This window comes from Doryrhamphus excisus, linkage group LG23, assembly GCF_037039965.1.
Source record: "Doryrhamphus excisus strain RoL-2023G ecotype Guam linkage group LG23, RoL_Dexc_Guam_v1.1, whole genome shotgun sequence".
NCBI lineage: Eukaryota > Metazoa > Chordata > Actinopteri > Syngnathiformes > Syngnathidae > Doryrhamphus > Doryrhamphus excisus.
This window is the reverse complement of record NC_136379.1, coordinates 1,950,699-1,970,659: the sequence shown is the minus strand read 5'-3', so window position 1 is coordinate 1,970,659 and position 19,961 is coordinate 1,950,699. Positions and strand designations below refer to the sequence as shown.

Genomic DNA, 19,961 nt, shown 5'->3' with positions numbered 1-19,961 from the left:
TGAAATGACGAGGGCTTAGATGGACACACCATCAGGTCTGGTGTGCACTGTATAGAATCTTCAAAGTCGAACACAGTATGTTCCATAATGCTCTTTGCAAGCTTGTCTCATGTTATCCATCAAAACAAATAAAGTCCACCTCCTGGTAATATGATCCATCTGTGCACTTGATTGGATGATAATTGTCAATAAAACGGTTGCATCCACTTCCAGTCCTATTAGCTGCCTTGATAAAAGACTTGTGAATACCCCATTGGCTGCGTGGGTCGCCACCTGTGGCATTAGTGCTTTGACACATTTGACACTGACTGTAATGAATATAGCACAGTACAGCGCATTAGCGAGCGAGTGCACAAATGGAACAAGATATCCACTGTGGTGGCCGAGCCAATATCAAAGCACACAATCACATCTATCGGCCAGAACATGAGTGATATGCAGAGTAGTGATTGCTTCAGTTGATGTGTTCACATACTTGTTAACAGGTCCTTGATGTGTTTGTCGGCTCAATCATCACTATGTGGAACAAATAATATAATACTGGTCGGGGGTGCTCTGTTCTCTTGTCAGACAAGCACTGGCCTATTTCGATGTTGTTGCTATTGTTGTCTTTTGGGCTTTATCGCTTCTCTCTGTTTCCTCTTAAGCCAAAGACTAGCCTGTTTTTGTTGCTGTTTTGTCTTTTGTTATTGTTCTGTTCTGCTTTTCTGTCTTCTTCTGTCCATTCTTCAAGAGAGGTCTTGTCAGTTTTGTTCCCGATCTTGACTTTTCCTATTGCACTGTTGCTTTTTTGTCTCTTCCTCTGGCCTGTTGTTCCTTCTTGTCTTTTTGTTGTGTTCTCGCTTTCCTCTCTGCACTTTTCTTAAAAGTACAAGCCTATTTTATTGGTGCTGTTGTGGTTTTTCATTGTCATATTTTTTTTTATGTTCTCCTCTGTCAGTCCCCTTTTTATTGACTTGCCCCATTCTGGATTTTCTCTGCCCCCTCTTAAACCCAAGTAAAAATTATTACTTTGTGTTATTTCAATTTGTTCCCTTTTAAAAGGGGCGAGTTATGCTTTTCCAGTTTTCTGACCTACAAATATTGTTAGAATGTTTGTCATGTTTAGCAATGCCAAACTTTCAGATGATGAGGTTTGCACATTTGGATATGAGCCCTGATGGCACTGTTTCACTACTCTGATTTCACCGTGTTAGCAAGGAGCTAATGCTAACGGCTTTCAGGAAATACTAGTTCTGGTTTGAACTTGCCTGAAAAACAAACATCAGGAAGAAAAAGTGGTTGGAGTTGCAGATTCCCGACCGACAAGAGAAAAATACGAGACTATTTTGTGAATATGGCCAAAGTTGGACTATCCGGCAAATTGTTGCTGAAGCCCGATAATATATAATAATAACAATAAATAATAATAATAATAAACTGTATTTATTTTGTTTAAGTAAGCAGTTGTCTCCGTAGCATTACAGAGTGTGCATTGAGTGCGCATCGTACCTGCATGTATGCAAATATACGCTCCCAATGGTGCATCAAATTGTCTGGACTCAATAAATGCTATGCTGTGTTACCACTCTTTGTGTTCATACACGGTAAATCAGGGGTCTCCAGCTAGTCAGCTAGTAGCTCCCAACCACTTTTCAAGTTGCTCTCCAAATAGTCTATTCATCTATTATCGACTCATATACCAACAAAAATTAGAAAGTGGGTTTCGGCAGTAGTCCGAAAGTCCTCAGGAGCGCTTGGGAGTGTGACCAATCACAGTGGAGTGGGCATGCCCGGAAGTGGGCCGTGTGTGGAATAAATTAAAACAGACCATTTTGGAAATCCAAGGAAATACAGCTGGAATAGGTGCAGATTCTCAAAGATTTCTGTACGGGTTATTGTGTGTAGCTGCTCTATAGGAGTCCACAACAAAGGACCAAAAAATGAGCATAATACAGTAAAGTCTCGTTATATCGATATCGGTTATATCGAAGTACTGCTTATTACGATACCATTTTCATTTCCCGGCGAATTTCTAGTCTTTTATGATATAATTAGTTCCATTAGTACGATACCCGGTTATTATGATAATCCGGTTACTACGATGCCCTTTTCATCTCCCGCCAGCCAATTTGGTCTGCTTATATCGATACAAAAACAGCTTAAATCAATCTTTGCTTAAGGATTTCAATATCAAAAAAGAACACGGCGAACGGCTGCTTCCAGTCAACTTTATTTTTCACACTTCCACCACCAGAGCGCAGCACACACACCGATTCCCGCACTTCCTGGCTCACAGGTCATGCTCAACCCGCCCCACATAGCTGGCCAAACACATGCCTGCAACAGAAGAACCAACTGACATAGCATGGTTTCTCTCGTGTGTATAAATTCTATACACACGAGAGAAACCACAAACGCAGTTGGAAGTGTGAAAAATAAAGTTGACTGGAAGCAGCCGTTGGCCGTGTTCTTTTTTGGTATTGAAATCCTTAAGCAAAGATTGATTTAAGCTGCTCGACATTGTTCTATACTATAGAACAATGTCGAGTGCATTATTGCCCACTTTTAATGCAGTTCGGCGCAGGATCGGATATATCGACGGTCCGGTTATATCGATATTTTTTCCGACTCCCGACAATATCAATATAACGAGACTTTACTGTAGGTCATAAACATGCAGCCTATGTATGTAATTATATGTGGCTATATAAATAGTTTGATTGATTGCTTCTTTCTCTCTCTGTCCCCTATTTAGTTAAGTACTAGGCGAGGCTGTGTTGTTATTTTTTCTCTGTCTTTAAGGACAGATTTAATTCATTTAGCTACCACACAATAGTAAACTACAACAAAGACCAACAAAAAATTGTCATATGACAGCTTCACAATAAAGTACTATTGTAACAACGTAGAACTCCAAAGATGGTTGTCGGTATTGCATTCGTTTTTAAAACAACAGAATTAACAAGGTTTGCATTGCCAGTATTTGTCACGACTTGAATGAAAAGAGGCAGGATGAAGTTACAATCCTCTTGACAAATGTCATCAGCAGAGAAAATCCTCCCTGATGCTGCAACTCGACGTGTTTTGACAATCTTGTCTTGGTTTTGACTGGCACAGAATGGCAGCCAATCCTCTGTCTGAAAATGGCGACGAGGGAAAGAAAACAAAGACTGTCAGAATCGCAGAGACTGAAAGCCTCGTGTGGTGAGAAAAAGATTTGGGGAGAGAAAGAAGAAAAAAAATGTTCTCTCTCTACATGACTCCGTCCCTGGGATGTGCATCATGCTGCTCCACCCACACTTGGTGACTCTGACAAGATACAGCGTGTGCTGCACCCCCCCGGGGGTGATTGATGGTCCTCATTTTGTCAATTAATGGAGACTCCCCTGTTGACTACCATCAGATTGCCGTTTGTAATTGTTAGTCTTTCTGAATGCCACACATTCATTTTAATTAGAGATCTCTTCCCAGCTTTTTCCCATTGTGCCTGGAAAATAAAACCATGCCAAGTTGAGTGCGAAGTGACACACTCTGTGACATGGCTGACTGTGTTACCACTGTCATTAATCTCCTCACAAATGGCACTTTAAGCTCTTGCAAGGTCTTTGGAAGGAGGCAAGCCCAGTGTCGGCCTTATAGCGTATCTTGTAATCAATTAGCAAACGTGAGGCAATTAGTACACTTAATCTGCATAATGAAGCGCTTAATTGCTTCCAAGTGTGCAAAAGGAGTCGATAAGATGAGTCTTATCATTGGTTTGGCCGCACATAAGAGCTGGATGGAGGAGGCAAGGGCCTGCAGACATGGAGATGGGGTGATCCCTGGGTCTTGTTGAGACGATAGTAAATAGCAGCAATATAAAAAGGACTGAAAATGGTGATTTAGCCTTGTGGGTGCAATACCATGAGTCCTTGGATCTATACAATACAGTCCTAACATAAAAATACAATTCCCTCAGATATTCTGTATGAATGCTGCCACTCGGGTGAAATACCAATGAGAAAATGAATAGAGGAGAATAACGCCTGCTGGTACATCACTGAAAATCATTGCATTCCTCAGATAACACGCAAATACAAACATTATAGGCTATTTGATGCAAAGGGATCACTGGTAATCTTCCCTTTGTTATTATTGTACAAAACGTCCAGTCTTATGAAACCAAGTATATTGGAGAACAATGATTCTCAACTGGTGGGAACTGCTTCCAGTGGGTCATGGGTCTAAATTATGTGGTGACCCGACGTCCGTGAATGCGCCTTGTGTCTGTACCATTTGCTTGCTACACCACCACGAGGTGCGTGCCATGTTTATGTGCAAGTTTGTCATGCTTGAAGAACATCGAGTGGTGACTTAACGTTCCGCTCGTGGGTCACACAGTGGCGAGGTGCTGCATATATTTGCCGGAGAAATGCAATAAGAGCCATAAGTGTCTCACCGCTGCAGTTCACAGTGTGTCGCGTGGGGGGATTCTGTCCACAATCAAGACTCCCAGGTAGAGTAAAATTGTATCTTTAATTGCACGTTAATGCCTTTCCATTAAAAGAACAGGCTCAACATTAGATATTTTTTTAAATCACTATATTGTATACCATTAGTGAGTGAAAACAACAAACTGACCAAAAAACGTAAATAAATATCTCAGTTAAAATAACTGTCGCTGTCACTCACAGCTGCCTCATACAGACAACCATGCATGCACATACGTAGAAAGAAGGAATGTTACTTAAATAGCCGCAATTTGGGTCACCACTTGTCATTGAGGGCTGATGTTGGGTCGCACAGCCAATCCCTTCCCTCTGGATGGTAACCAGTACCGGAAATGGACCCTGCCAATCACTAATTCAAATTCGGAGACTAAGAGGTTGCTAAGTAGTCCCAATCCTAAAGTCATATTTATGTGTTTTCTTTAAACCCGAATGCTTGCTCCCAATTGATGTTTTTTTTTTTTTGGAGGCAAAAGGAGGTGACTGTGCGGACAGGTTTGAGCAAAAAAATGGGCACAAGGTGGCGGAACAGCTGTTTAGCTATTTGAAATATAGGCTTCAAATTTATCTTTTTCACCAAAAGTTGTTTTTCTCGCTTTTTTGTTGGTAACTGATATTTTCCTGAAACTTACCTGTGATATACTGCTGATTACATTTTTCTGATGAGGCACAGCTCAGTAGCATTAAAGCTACATACACACACTATGGCATGTTCCTAGTTGGAAAATCCAGCATCAGAGCAAAATTTTCGACTATATACATCCAATAGAATATTATGAGACCACTGAGGCAATCATTTCCTGCTCAGATATTTTCTCGAGAAGTGTGAGGAGACCATTGTCACTGAAAGCCAAAGTTTCACCAGATCTTTCTCTACCAATGTACAAATGTCTGCTCTGGATGTAAATAGCGCGGTGTGAACTACATTAGTAATGAATTGAAGCTAATGTATAGTAATAGTTCATTCATTCATTTTCTACCGCTTATCCTTACGAGGGTTGCGGGGGGTGCTTTCCCAGCTGTCTTCGGGCGAGAGGCGGGGTACACCCTGAACTGGTGGCCAGCCAATCACAGGGCACATATAGACAAACAACCATTCACACTCACATTCATACCTATGGACAATTTGGAGTGGCTAATTAACCTAGCATGTTTTTGGAATGTGGGAGGAAACCGGAGTACCCGGAGAAAACCCACGCATGCACGGGGAGAACATGCAAACTCCACACAGAGATGGCCAAGAGTGGGCTTGAACTCGGGTCTCGAAGCTGTGAAGTCTGCACGCTAACCACTCGACAGCCCCTATACTAATAGTATTACAGTAAAGTCTTGTTATATCGATATTCTCGGGAGTCGGAAAAAATACCGATATAACCGGACTATCCATATATCCGATCCTGCGCCGAACTGCATTAAAAGTGGGCGGATCTTTGATATGGCATGTAATTTTCTCCTTGAGTTCATGGATTGCATATCTAGCATGCTTTTGTACTACAATAAATTTTGTACTACAGTAAATAAAAATAAACTTACGCTGTAGTGATTTCCGGTTACCGGGACATAATTCACCCCGGAACTATCGATAGGGAAGGTGTTGCCACCCGGAGGGGTAGGCGCGAGGGACGGGTGTTTTCCGCTGTGTGTGCTGAGCTCTGGTGGTGGAAGTGTGAAAAATAAAGTTGACTGGAAGCAGCCGTTCGCCGTGTTCTTTTTTGGTATTGAAATCCTTAAGCAAAGATTGATTTAAGCTGCTTTTGTATCGATATAAGCAGACCAAATTGGCTGGCGGGAGATGAAAAGGGCATCGTAGTAACCGGATTATCATAATAACCGGGCATCGTACTAACGGAGCTAATTATATCATAAAAGACTAGAAATTTGCCGGGAAATGAAAATAGTATCGTAATAAGTAGTAATTCGTTTTAACCGATATCGATATAACGAGACTTTACTGTATTAGAAATATTAGAAGTATGGGTGGATATTACATGAGCGCATGTGTGTAAGTGCATTCAGTCGTTTAGCTATGTCGGTCCTATTAAACTTCAACCACTCTCTACTGTTGACAGTGGAAATCCTTGATGCCTCATATTTACTAGACAAATAACCCTAGTCACGTTTTTTCCCCTCTCTTACATGACTTCGACAGAATAATGTGCCAACAATGGAACTGCCATTCAACTAAGTCCGGGATTTCATTTAAACATCCAATGAGAGTGAAATCATGAGGCATGGCGACGGGAGAGCGGGGACGGCTGAGTGAAGCAGAGCGGCGTGGCCGGTGTCTACTGCAGGATTAGACTTAAGCAACAAGTGCTCAAGGGGGGCTTTGCATCAAGCCCAGGAGCCTGTGACAAATGAGGGCGGCTGGGCTTCTGTCTATTACGCCACACTAAGCCCGGGCCCTTTGGGGAAGTAATGACGTGCACATTGGCGCTTCTGCCACCATGCTGGAATATAAATACTCATCACAGGCCTCGGTCGGTGGAGATCTTCTGCATGGGTTCGTAGATCCATAGATGGAAAAACAATCATATTCCTAGTTAACTCCTCGTCTTGACCTCACCCATACAGATCCCAAAGGAGACCCTGCAGGACTAAAAGGGCACGAGGGGCCTGTATGAATTGTTCACTCACTAACAAAGGCTTTGAGCCGGGCTACATCCCGAGAGGACTTTCTCTGCTCCAGTGCCACACCCCCCCACGGGCCTATCATTTGGCTTCCTCTGCTGGCTAATGGAGCTGTCACATACAGTCCAATGTCAGCGCCTAACAAGACATTCATTTGGGAACGCTCACACGACTGGAGCGTGCTGGGGTGGCAGGAAATGCTGACACTTTTCTGACAGTAACACAAAGCAGAACACGAGTGCAATGGAACCTCCAAAGTTGAACACCGACCTTTAAACTTATTATTACACGATAGAGTAGACAGACATCATCTGAAAAATAAGATGGTATCGTTGTTCTTTTACTTCCTGCGATGGCTAATGTTTCATCAATGTAACGTTGCTGACACCTAGTGACCATGCGCCGCAATAATCAACCAGAATAGTCAATGGGGCATGCCCAGTAAAACGTAAACATCAACATCACGTGATACCGACTTCCTGGGTTTTTCTTTCACTCATTGGAATAACTCCGTATTGCCGTTTTTTCAGTTGTCCAGGCTTGAAATTTTGTTTGGATCAAAAACAAACTTTCCGCAGCAGTCCAGTGCCGATTGCTCGCCTCCATTTTTTAAACTTTAAAGAACCTCTCGTGTTACGTCATATGTGAGCATGCGCTGAAAGAACGCACCCGGGATAAATTTAAACAGGAAAAGATATAATTCTATCTTGGGACATGTTTTATATAGGGCGGCAGGGTGGGCGTGTGGTTAGCGCGCAGACCTCACAGCTAGGAGACTAGGGTTCAATTCCACCCTCGGCCATCTGTGTGTGGAGTTTGCATGTTCTCCCCGTGCATGTGTAGATTTACTCCGGGTACTCCGATTTCCTCCCACATTCCAAAAACATGCTAGGTTAATTGGTGACTCCAAATTGTCCATAGGTATGAATGTGAGTGTGAATGGTTGTTTGTCTATATGTGCTCCAGCACGACCCTCGTGAGGAAAAGCGGTAGAAAATGAATGTTTTATATATATTTTCTTTTTAAAGAAAATTTGACTTATAAATGGCGTATAGAAGGGCTTACATTCTGTTCCACAGGTGGCGGTAATGCACACTTAAAGCTCCCTGACAACTTTCCGTTTGAGCGGGTACAAGATACCTCAATCGGATTGGGGAAAGGATTATTCCACCCCGTGAATCTGATTATATGTTCTTTCGGATTAGCACTTTTTTTTCGGTGAGGTGTATTCAAAGGTTCAATTCTTCCGTTTGAGCAAATAAACCGAATGCAATTGGAATATTTGGGTCCATGTATACTATGCTGTTGTTTCTTGAACATGTTTTCTGAATGCCTTATACTCTGTGTGTATATATACACACACACACACACACCTGCATTAGACATTAGAGTAACACCGACGCAGGAACCAAGAAATGACTGCTGTTCTGTGTACTTGTAAATGGTAAGTGCTACTTGAATTAAAATGTCTTCAACCACATTTTTATGAAACGTAAGAGCAGATGGGCTTATTGTAGTGATTCAGACCATCTTCACAAGACTTAGGGTCAATTTTCTGATTGAGTTCCAGTTCAATATGTGCTTATAAGGTACTCATTCAATGGAAGCTCAATGACATGAAATATACCAAACATGAATTCAAGACAACTTAATGATTGCTACTATGGCAACACAACCCTTTTCAAAATAGTTTAAGGGTAAAAAAAATGCAAGGTCTTTTTTTTTTTAACATAATCTAACATAACGTTCCTGAAAGTGGCCCCTGGAGATAGCTCCTTGTCACTCAATACGTGGAGACTGGCTGTGAAATGGTGCACCATGACTCTGGCCTTCTGGGAAATAAGATGTTATACCAAATAGGGGGAGGTTTAGCACATTTAGTCTAGCCGTCGAAGACGTATTGGACATGTCCTTGAATCTATGAAGGTTCAACCCCGGCCTCTCATCATCATGCCCACAGAGCCACCTCAGCTTCACATTAATATTCTAGTATGCAGAGTCCTGCTCTTAGCCCCGTTGCTTCTGGCCGCCGCCGCCTCTCTGCTGAAATAAGGCTCTCTGGGGACTCGTACCTCAACCCCGCAGCACCCATTTGTTGGCGCCCATTTATTCTCGCTGATGGAGATCACTAAACTGCTGAACAAACAGCCCATTCAGTCATTTGCATACATTACGGTAATGGAAAGAGAAAAATGTATCAATAAAGACAAATGAAGTGGTTCTCTCATCTACGTTTTTGTCAGTATTTCTTTCTTTTCTTTTGCATATTGGATCACAGGAGACAAGCGTACCAGATGACTCATTTTCTCAGGTGTTCAGGAGATAAAACCTGAAATTTCAGAGGTTAAATGAGTTCACAGATTAAATCTTTCCAAAAGAAGTGGAAACTAACAACTATAGTTCATTCCAATTCCTTTATGCGCAATGACCATGTACAGAAAGTCATTACTACGTACTAACTCTTCTCCACCTCAACAACTGCACACAAAAGGGTGAACATCTATCAAAACATGCACACCTGCTATGTTGCTTGTGTTCGCTTTATAACAGAATATTGTTACACTCCTCTTTGGGAGTGTCAAATGGACTTGAAATTTCTCACACAGCTCAATGGGCTCTGCCTAAAAGCATCGGTAACTTCAGGGAGTTTAACCAAATCACCAAAGATTTGGGGTACACACTATTAAGGGACTGGCGAGCACATATGTGTAAAATTAGAGCAAGATTTGTCAACAAACATGGCCGCCATCAAGGGGGAATGAGTGGGACTAATTGTCAATAAGTCATTGATTTGTTTAATAATGATAAAACTTTGCAGATATATGTAATAAATGTGTGCTTGCATGACTTCCAGAGCATTTTGAACATAATCCATGGGGAGGGGAAGGTGGGCGCCTTTAATAGTATATAAAGTGCCGTAATTTACAATACGTGACTGCATGCAGATATTCAGTAGAAATAATTCAAAATGACCTTGACTTGACCATAAATCGTGTTCACATGCATATATGAAAATGTCCTAATGTTCAGCTAAATAGCATAACTCAGTTACATAACCTCAGTACAAATAATCAGCTTTGCATCTTCCTCTATTAACTCAAAACCCAACTCAGTACAAGAGAAAAATCAACCTGTTTCCCCAACATCAAAGAAAACACCACCAAATTCCAAACTCACAACAATGGAAGTTAAAAAAAAAGCAGCTTCCTTACAGCGGTAGTGATAATTACACACTAGGTTTTTCCGCTGTTATTACACACAGGTGATGATATGTAAATGAAACACTCCAGGGAGCTAAGTGAGAGAACAAGTTTTCATCCTTTGCAGTTGTGCACCAATTTGTCAGGATAGCAACAAGAAAAAGGAAAAAAAACAGCAATGAAGAATCATGAAGAACGTTAATTATTCTCTGGCACAACCTCCAAAATCGTACAAAGTGTCATAAAAAGCCCTTAATATGTAGAGTTAAAGCTTTGGTGCTTGCTATCATGCACGGCTGTGACTTTAGAGGTGCATTTCATACCCGGGCCTGTAAACTTCATATATTGTGACGGTGAAAGTTTCACCCAGGAACAGACTATTTCCATTATTTTCAATGTGGAAAAATTTTTTCAAAATCCAAACAATTTGAGGATGGCTGATGTTCCTAATGTGAGGTACGAGTGTACTTGGAAGGAAAATAGTCCAATGCACCTTTGAGGTGTTTTCTTACTGCCAACTATCTCGGCCATGGAGGCTGGGAAGAATCAAAGAGCAACTCTTTGAGGTCACGACCAGACAATCTCTCTGAGGCAATCTCCAGGGAAGAACAAACTCCAGACAGTGAGGGACGGCCGCGCTACAGTACATCTACACTTCTCAGGTTGCGCTCACTCAAAACCTCGAGTTCTCCAAGGAGAGCCGGAGAAATCAATACAGACATCAAGGGTACACAGAAGCTTTCCTGCTTGCAGAGCGCCATCAGGGAGCCTCAGTGCTTTTAATTATATAAATAAAGATTGTTTATTTGTTAAGCACTTCCATTATCCAGTGTCACCCAATCAGAGTCATGAAATAAGGTCAACATTTGGCTGATGTAAAAAAAAAAGGTGTTTTGTCTTAAAAAAAAAGCATTGGGCTAATTCTATTTTGGGTGGTTGAGTTGCACTCCGTTATCAAAACAGGACAGGTGCCATGAGAGAAGACGGTCATGCGGCCGGCCAGGAGATGAAATCAGGCAACAGATAGGTTGGTGCAAGGGACAGACGGGGGTGGGTGAAGAGAGAGGGGGGGGGGGTCTGGAGCCACCATTAAAGAGTTCCCCAGGGGGACAGGCAGCGGTGGCAGACTTGCAGTAAAAATAGCTGCAGGCATGATTTCACTCCAGGGACCCGGGTAGACGTGAAGAGGGAGATCCGATCAACATCTCACAAAGCAAGGCAGTCAGATCCATTCTCTTAAAGTCCCTCAGGTGCCACCTATCACACCAAGTGACTTTAAGTGCTTACCGGCGAGGACGACGCAAACACAGCACGCCTTTGCCGCTCCAACGCATAGCTTGACCTAATATTCTACATGGATGGTGTACTGGATATCAAGTGTATGTTAACGCCCCTCCTTGTTTATGTTACTGACGACCTCCTCAACATATTTTGCAATTAAGCCAAATGCAACAAACACGGCAAAATGTTGGGAGAGACAGTACCACAAGCTACCCAGCATGCCTTGTGGTAGAACTAGATGGGTGAAAGGCCAAGAGGACTTTCAATATTAGGGTACAATTGCTGACATGTATTCATTTGTTATACCCAAATACGCTTATATGCGTCACTGCTCTCATTTTGCTGAATTTTGCTAATTTTCGTTTCAAGTTCAGTCAGCACAGTACAGCAAGTGACAGGGAATAAGAGCGAACCAAAGGCGGAACAGGTAATATAACTTCCTAGAGGTACTGACATACGTATGCTCCCTTTGGATTTTACCTGAATCTGTGATCTGGAAAACCAAATTCAGTACACATCGCTAATAAAAAGAGAGAACCATGCACACTTTCAACACAGAAAAGGATATGGACATTTTTTCCACAAACTTATCTTGGACGTCGTCAGTTTTGGGGAAGTTCTCAATGTCGTTCTCCAGTCGCACAATGTGGCGCTCCATGGTGGTCAGACTGCTTTTGAGGATCTCAGCAGACACTGCAGGGAAAACAAATACGAAAAAAATCAAAAAATTATACACTATACAATACATGATTTAGTACCTGGCTTCTCCTAACATTTTCCTCATGGTTAAAAGTCTAACTAAGCAAATGTAATTATTTATTTCCTGTAAATAGGTTTTGAACACACATTTGTAGACACCCATCCAGCCATCCATTTTCTATGCCACTTATACTCACTAGGGTCGCGAGTATGTTGGAGCCTATCCCAGCTGTTAATTCGAGTGAGAGGCGGGGTACACCCTGGACCGGTGGCCAGCCAATCACAGGGCACATATAGACAAACAACCATTCACACTCACATTCATACCTATGGACAATTTGGAGTGGCCAATTAACCTAGCATGTTTTTGGAATGTGGGAGGAAACCGGAGTACCCGGAGAAAACCTGGGTTTAATGACAACGTTTTATCATCATTTTCAACCAGTATGTAAATATCAAAGCATTAGAGTACACTTGGAGTACCAATGCCAGATTACTGCACATTTGTTATCCATGCCTCAAAGCACAAGTCCACCCAGAAGAGGTCCGCGTCCCACTTTGGTGTAACATTCCACTAGTGGAGAACCCCTAATTAGTAGATTGAGGTTCCAGCTTCTTCATAATGAAGCCTGTGACAGACAGAGTGTGTTGTGAAAAGTTCAGCGTTTGTGTGGCCTAGAAAGTAAGGCAGAAGTAGTGTGTGTAGTGTGTGTGTAGTGTGTGTATGTTGTGGCTCATTAATCAGTCTGTAATCACTGTTTGCCGAGTTGCTGCCGATTTCACAGCATTCAGATCAGCCTTTTCAAGCAGACACTTCAAACAGCCAGCAGAGTCTTAAGGGATCAGACGGGACAAGAGCATGGATGTGTTTAGGTTGATGTTAAGGGTTTAGGCTCATTGACGCGCACACACAAACACACACTTCGAGAGTTAAAAAAAAAAAAAAGGAGCGTGTCATTAAAGGAAAACACACAGTTACGGGGTACTACATGCGGCATAAAGTACATCTAAAGTAGTTGCCTTAATCTATATTGAATTATCATCTTGGATTTATGAACTCTGGTTATAAATAAACTTTCTGTACTTTGTTGCTGCACCTCAATATAATGAGCTGACACATATTTTAGGAACACATTCCGTTTGACTTTGATTCAGGAAGTGACAATATGTTTCATGTTTACCTACATAAAATAATAATACTTGAAAAACTATGTTCACCATAAATTGGGTAATTTTAGCTGTGACATTTATTTACCTAAACTGCAAAGACGATGGAGGGTTAATTGGAAGCAAATCTCCAAAATATTAAAATTCATTATATAAACACTTATTTTTTTTAACTTGAAATGAATTAAAGTGCCTGAGAAAGTGGGCAAGAAAACATATAACTCTATTTGATCACATCGTCATTTACAAAAAAGTATATCGCACAACACAGCAACAACAGAACCAATGTTGTAATAGCAGTAAGAAGCTACATGCTATGCCAGCATCACAACCGCTGATGAGTTAATTGTAAACAACAGTATGGCGAGTGTAAAACGCATCAGTTTCATGCCAGCTACATTTTAGAGCACATGCAGAGGTAGATTAAGGTGCTAGATTATGACCACATATACAGTACCATCATGTCTCGCTACATCACACCGTCACTCGACTGCAGTTTTTCAAAAAGTAATTCACAAAAGATCGCTGTTTCATGGTTTGAATATGGAATATTAGTAAAAATAAAATATGCATGTTTACACACAATGGGAGTAGAGTAGTATTCCACACTTCAGGTGTAAATCACGTTACATTGATGCCACCATAGCCACCAGGAAGTACGCTGTCAATACTAAGTGCGTGTTAATCTCATTGATATCTAAAATGGCATATTTTCCATTATTTTGTCTACTATTTGGGTCATACAAGTATAAAAGTAACTATAGAGGTTTTATTTCATTTCATTCCCAAGTATGAAAATAGTCCATGTATTAAAAATGTATATTCAGAGTCAGGTGTAGAACCACTTAAGCTGATAAACAAGAGACGAGGGTACTTGAAAACAGCTTTCACCATCTTGTTGACTGAATAATGATTAAAAAAAATCAGGTTGTTCCATTGTGTTAAATGTATGTGTTTGTTTCACAATCAATATACAAATTAATTAATTAATTAATGGCCTTTTCAGTTATGTAATATTTCATTTGTGTTTTTTTGTTTATTTATTTATTTATTTATTTATTTATTTTTATTTTTTATTTTTTATTTTTTATTTATTTTTTATTTTTTATTTTTTATTTTTTATTTTTTATTTTTTATTTTTTATTTTTTATTTTTTATTTTTATTATTATATTATTTATTTATTTATTTATTTATTATATGAATTAAATTATTTTAAAGTGAGTTTTTTTAATTAATTCATTCAATGAATGATGATGATTACTCACTTATTTCTTTTATTTATTCAATTTTGACACAAAAAAGCGACATCTATTTCCAGAATATCTCAGTTTTAATATGCTTGCCAAGTGCCTGCTCTGTTCAGTTCCAAACAGCAACCCATCAACAGGAATGGGCGGATTCCACCATAAGTCACGTTACTCAACTAAGCCCCCCTATCCGCAAGGCTAGCCCACCCACTCGGCTGTAATTGAAGTGCTAACGGCAGAGAGGAGAAATAAGATGGGCTGACAAGCACATTGGCCTCAGTCACACAAGGGTCAACACGGTCCTGCTGTACATCAATTCCGCAGCTCGGGTTTTGCTCTTCTTCTCATTTTGCAACAATAAAAATGAATGGCAGCATTGTGGATGATGTGCACGGCGACACACACAGCACCGGCCTAACCTCTGACACGTCATGTGAAAGGTAGACCGGCCGATTGAATACATACTTAACACACAGACCCGACAACACCGCCATGCGGTGTAGCAACACAATAAAGCAGAAAGGTTAAAGTCGCTGGTGTAATGAGCTTTACACCTGGTTAGCTGGCTGCAAGGACGGTGTCAGTGTTTTCTTTTGTCTAGCATGTGTACATGCGTGACATGTATTTTAATGTCGTATATATTCTCATTATATTGGATTCCTCATAGTTTAGATCCTAGTTTAGAGAGAGTATACTGCTACTGTATCTTTTTATGCCATTTTAAGGTCAGTTCAGACTTTTAAGAAACATGTACAGCAAGATTCCCATCCGACTCTGCCGTATTAATCTGGCACACACATAGAATGCAGCATGGGTTCTTTTGGGATATCATTAGTAAAATTAACACCAAAAATAACATAGCTATTTTCAGGGGACAAAACATGGCAGTACTGTTATCATCTGAATACACACTTCAAGAGGATCAGAGGAGGAACGAGGGGGAATACAGGGGCTGTGTACTTTGTGTCTTTTCAGGCAGAAAGGAGGAGGAGGATGAGGATGAGGAAGGGTTTCTGAGATGCTTAAAATTATTCTAATGACTGCTGTCAGCGAGACCTGCTAGTGTTTTAGGGATGCACGGAGAACATTTGTGGAAATGTCCTCAGGTTTCTAAAAGGACATACAAAGGCATATCTTCCAGTGTGCTTACAACTGTCTTCACGTAAGACTGTGTTCTTACTTGTCATGTTTTGTTCTGTTAAAATGAACTCTACTATTTTCATTTTCATCATTTGGATGGATGGATAGATCCCCTTTAAAGTATAAGGATACAATACAAATGTAGCTGTTTAAAGGGGACCTGTTATGCTTTTTCCACTTTTCTGACCTATAAATGTTGTTGTATTCTCATGTAAAACGATGCTAAAATTTCAGATAATGAGACCAGAAAGAAGTTTGGGATAACTCAAAATGCTCTGTTTCAGAAGGTGTGGTAAAACTGGAGGTTTGTGATGTCACACACGACTCACAGGAAGTGTTTCTTCAGGTATAAGGGGAAGCCACAGTTGTTTAGAATTCCTTACAACACATGAGGCATAAGTGGAGTTCCTGATTCCTTACTCCCCTTCCCAGAAAAATAACGTTTTAATCTGTCAATGACATTTTTGTTTCGTGAATATGAGCTAGTACGCAACTGGACTAGCAGACAAACTTTCCAACGTTACTTGTTCGTGTCGAAGAGACACAAGTGCAAGCATTAAGTAACAATTTATCCTAACTGTGTTTATTTTGTGTAAGTCTGTGTAGCATTATTGAGTGTGGGCCGAGTGTCAGCCATTTTTTATGCCTCAAAAGGGTCACTGGGGTATGCAGGGAGCCAATTGCAGGCCTTTGGTCCCATGACAAAAAAAAAAAAAAGCTAAGTGAATCACACCAAAACTGAGCACTTTGTGGTCTGTGTTTTAAATCTAGACATAGTACAGTATATTTTAGCAATGTTTCGATGTGCTTCCTCCCAAATACACTGCAAGGAAGAACTGTCTTAAGGAGTTCACAGCATTATTTCAGTCATGCTTTGTTGAATGCTCCCCAGTGCAATCACAATGCAACCAAAGGCTGCACAAAGGAAATTGAGATTTATTTTGAACTCCATCACAGTGTTTCAAGTTAAAATAACCCACATCGAGAAGAAAAAGACAAATGCAGCCAAGAGACAAAGGCATTTCATCAAGTCATTCATCGCCTTATGAGCAAATGTCTGTGGCTGCTTGAGAAAGATGATAAGGACCGAAGAGTCAGACATGAGCAATGCGTGCATCACATTTGTAACATACTCGTTTTCTAACAGTTAGCAGGGTCCCTAAGGTCGTACAATTTGATATTCAAGTGACTTTTTCATGAAAAACAGGCCAGGCAATGCTCTTGGGATAGTGCACTCCTCATACTGTATGTCATACAAAACCAACTGACCCCTGGATGAGAAGGCACAGAGGGATAGGGAATCAATGGAATGGTTACCTCTGAATGTTGGCTTTTTCGTTGGACTTTAACTTTTCTAGTTCCTAGAAAAAAAAATGTCTTGCAATAATAAACAAATTCATCACGATAAATAAAATGAACTAGGTTTTTTTTTGCAGATTTCCAAATATTGCCTTGTGCACTCTGTGTATTGGTCTGACACTTAGACCCTTCATAGGACAACGGCATTTGATAGAACAGCGGCATGACACATTGGAGGAAGGTGGAGTTGCTAGCACACACAACCACACACCCACACAGTGCAATATAGGAGCCTCGTCAGGAGCAATGCAAGGCAATGTAGTAGAAATTAGGAGGGAAAAAGATGCGGCGATATTAAAACTCAGCAAGGCGAGCCCATCAGTACAAACAAGCCAGTATACCGACTTTGTTCAAAATTGGTGGGGACATAAAAGGCAACAAAACGAACTTGTCTACCTCAAACATGTCCACCCATCTGTGAAAAACCTCCACATCAGGCTGCCGAGTCTTCGTTCCGACAGTCAACACTCACTGAGACACAAGGTCAGCAATGTAAATCCAAACGGAGCAACGCAAAATTGTGTGACAGAAATTGTGCCATTGCAAACAAAATTTTGCTTTTTAATACAGTAAAAAAGCCAGTAATTCCAGAAATGCTACAAATGTTTGACAGGCAGTATAAAGGTACAAAGACAGTGCAAGTTTTTTTCACCAAGACAAGAATTGAAATATTAAATATAACATATGTCTCACCCTAGTATCTCGTGACACACGTTAATTTGAACATATTCTGAGAAAAAGCTTCAACAAAAGGTGTAAGAAAAAAAGGAAGATACTGACTAATACTATTGTGTGACAATGAAGTATTTTGGGGACAATAATTTTTTGATTATTTTCTAAACTGCTACTGTTATTGTTACTTTTGTAACTGTTACATCATTTGGTTGGGCATCTTCCCTAACTTCGAGCAATCTTAAAAAATGATATGTTGTACCAGGTAAAACTGCCTTGGCCGTACCATAACTTTGATGTTTGAAATTTTTGAAGTTTTCATGTGTGTCTTTTTTCTTGCATGTTCTTTTTGGTACCCCTGTGAGTCAAAGCTGTATACGTTAGTACACAGTACAGTTGTCAGCAATACTCCACTCCAATTCCACCTGCTGTTATATACTAAAGTCAGAAGTCGAGAGCTTTTTTTCTTGTGCTGTGAAAGTCCACTCTCACCATGAAAACGACCAAAAGCTGCTGTGTGTACATCTGTATCAGTCATTAGGTCACAAGGGGGCTTTGTAAAGAATGTAAAGGTTCAAGCACACTCAAGTTGGCTGTGTAGAGATAACGGACACATCAGGAAACTATTTGTTAGCCGCAACATGCTTTTTGATGAAATACAAACTGCATGCATAGAACCTGCATTACCCCTGCCTCTCCCCCCCAAAAAACTAACGAAAAATTAATCACTAGAGATTAATCACTATTTGCAACTACAGTATGTCTGAAATATGCATGTTTTGTAACAGGAATGGTGCTTCTTGCATGGGAATTGCAATATTTTAGATCTAAACACAACATTTTAGATCACACCACTATATGTAAAAAAGCTTATTAAGCCTCCCCTCCTTCCTTATAAGTTGGAACATCGAACTTCTTGTCAAAGTGCATGACAAGCACTGTAGCAGCAAACTGCTCAGTGAGAAGGCCATAAACTCGTCACGCGTTCCGCTGCAGAGGGCAAAGACTTCTCAGGGAATAGTCATCATCAACCCCCAGGTCAATGTCTAAACTTTCCCATACATCCAAATATATTGTAATTGACTCCATTCGTAAGTCCTCCAGAGATATGGTGCTGCCTTGGAGCGCTGATGGTTGCCAAAACCAATAATGTTTCAGAGACATGACCTCCATTGTAAAGCTCTGAGGGGCAATAACACTTTTTTGAGTGGTTACGATTTTGGCTCATTGGCGTTGACCTATGTTTTTTTTTTTTTTACACACTAGGGCCCGCTCTGTTCAAAACCCATGTGAATATTAGATTACTAGATGAAAAGCTGGAAAAGATGTATTGCTTGAATTGAGATGAGATACTCCAGTGCACTGTAATACAGACATACAGTGTTTTATATGTAATTATTTACATGCCATGTATCCAAAAGAACCTTATGGATTTTATAGTTAAACCATATTTACTGTATGCCCCACCTTTATCTGAAATTCTTTAATATAAGCTATTAAAGCTGCATGTTTTGACTGGGGGGGATTCATTTATTGTTCTAGGATTAAGGACTATTATTTGAATGAAGTTAATGCTGCTGTCCATTGCATTACAGATGTGCCATAAGTAATTATTAACATTGCAGTATGTAAGTATGATTAACATGCTCATTAAATATTTCAAAATAACCTTAACCCCTCCCATCATACTGTGGTTCAATCATATTTACTGTATTTGTTACCTTTATGGAAGATTATCTATTTCTAAAGACATTTGCACATTGGCATATGCTATTAAGGCCGTATGCTATGCCTTTTTTTTCAGCAGTTTACGTATGTGAAGGTTCAATAAATGCAAATTAAAAGAGGAAATAGAGCATGTGTGAAGTGGATTTCCAATGCGATAAACGCAGTGATAATAATGATGATGATTTGTTGCTGTCCAGGATCTAATGACAGTCGCATGTTATTCCTTTTATGCCATTGTGCTGTTATATTATTCCCTTTTTGTGTCCAAAAATGCGTATACCTTCTATTATTCATTAAAATATGTGCATAAAGCTGACTGGAAAAACTGGTGTCAGAAAACAGACACTTTTTAAAAATCAAACATAAG

General features: G+C 40.3%; 1 protein-coding gene across 6 annotated transcripts in view; it reads right to left on the bottom strand.

Moving 5' to 3' along the window:
- The window catches only part of diaph2 (diaphanous-related formin 2), a 388,637-nt gene that overhangs the window by 111,039 nt on the left and 257,637 nt on the right, over positions 1-19,961 (bottom strand). For all 6 annotated transcript variants that reach the window (XM_078788633.1, XM_078788638.1, XM_078788637.1 and 3 more), the window contains one exon: positions 12,151-12,274. In XM_078788633.1, the coding sequence (XP_078644759.1) occupies positions 12,151-12,274 (124 nt within the window). The remainder of the gene's footprint in view (positions 1-12,150; positions 12,275-19,961) is intronic.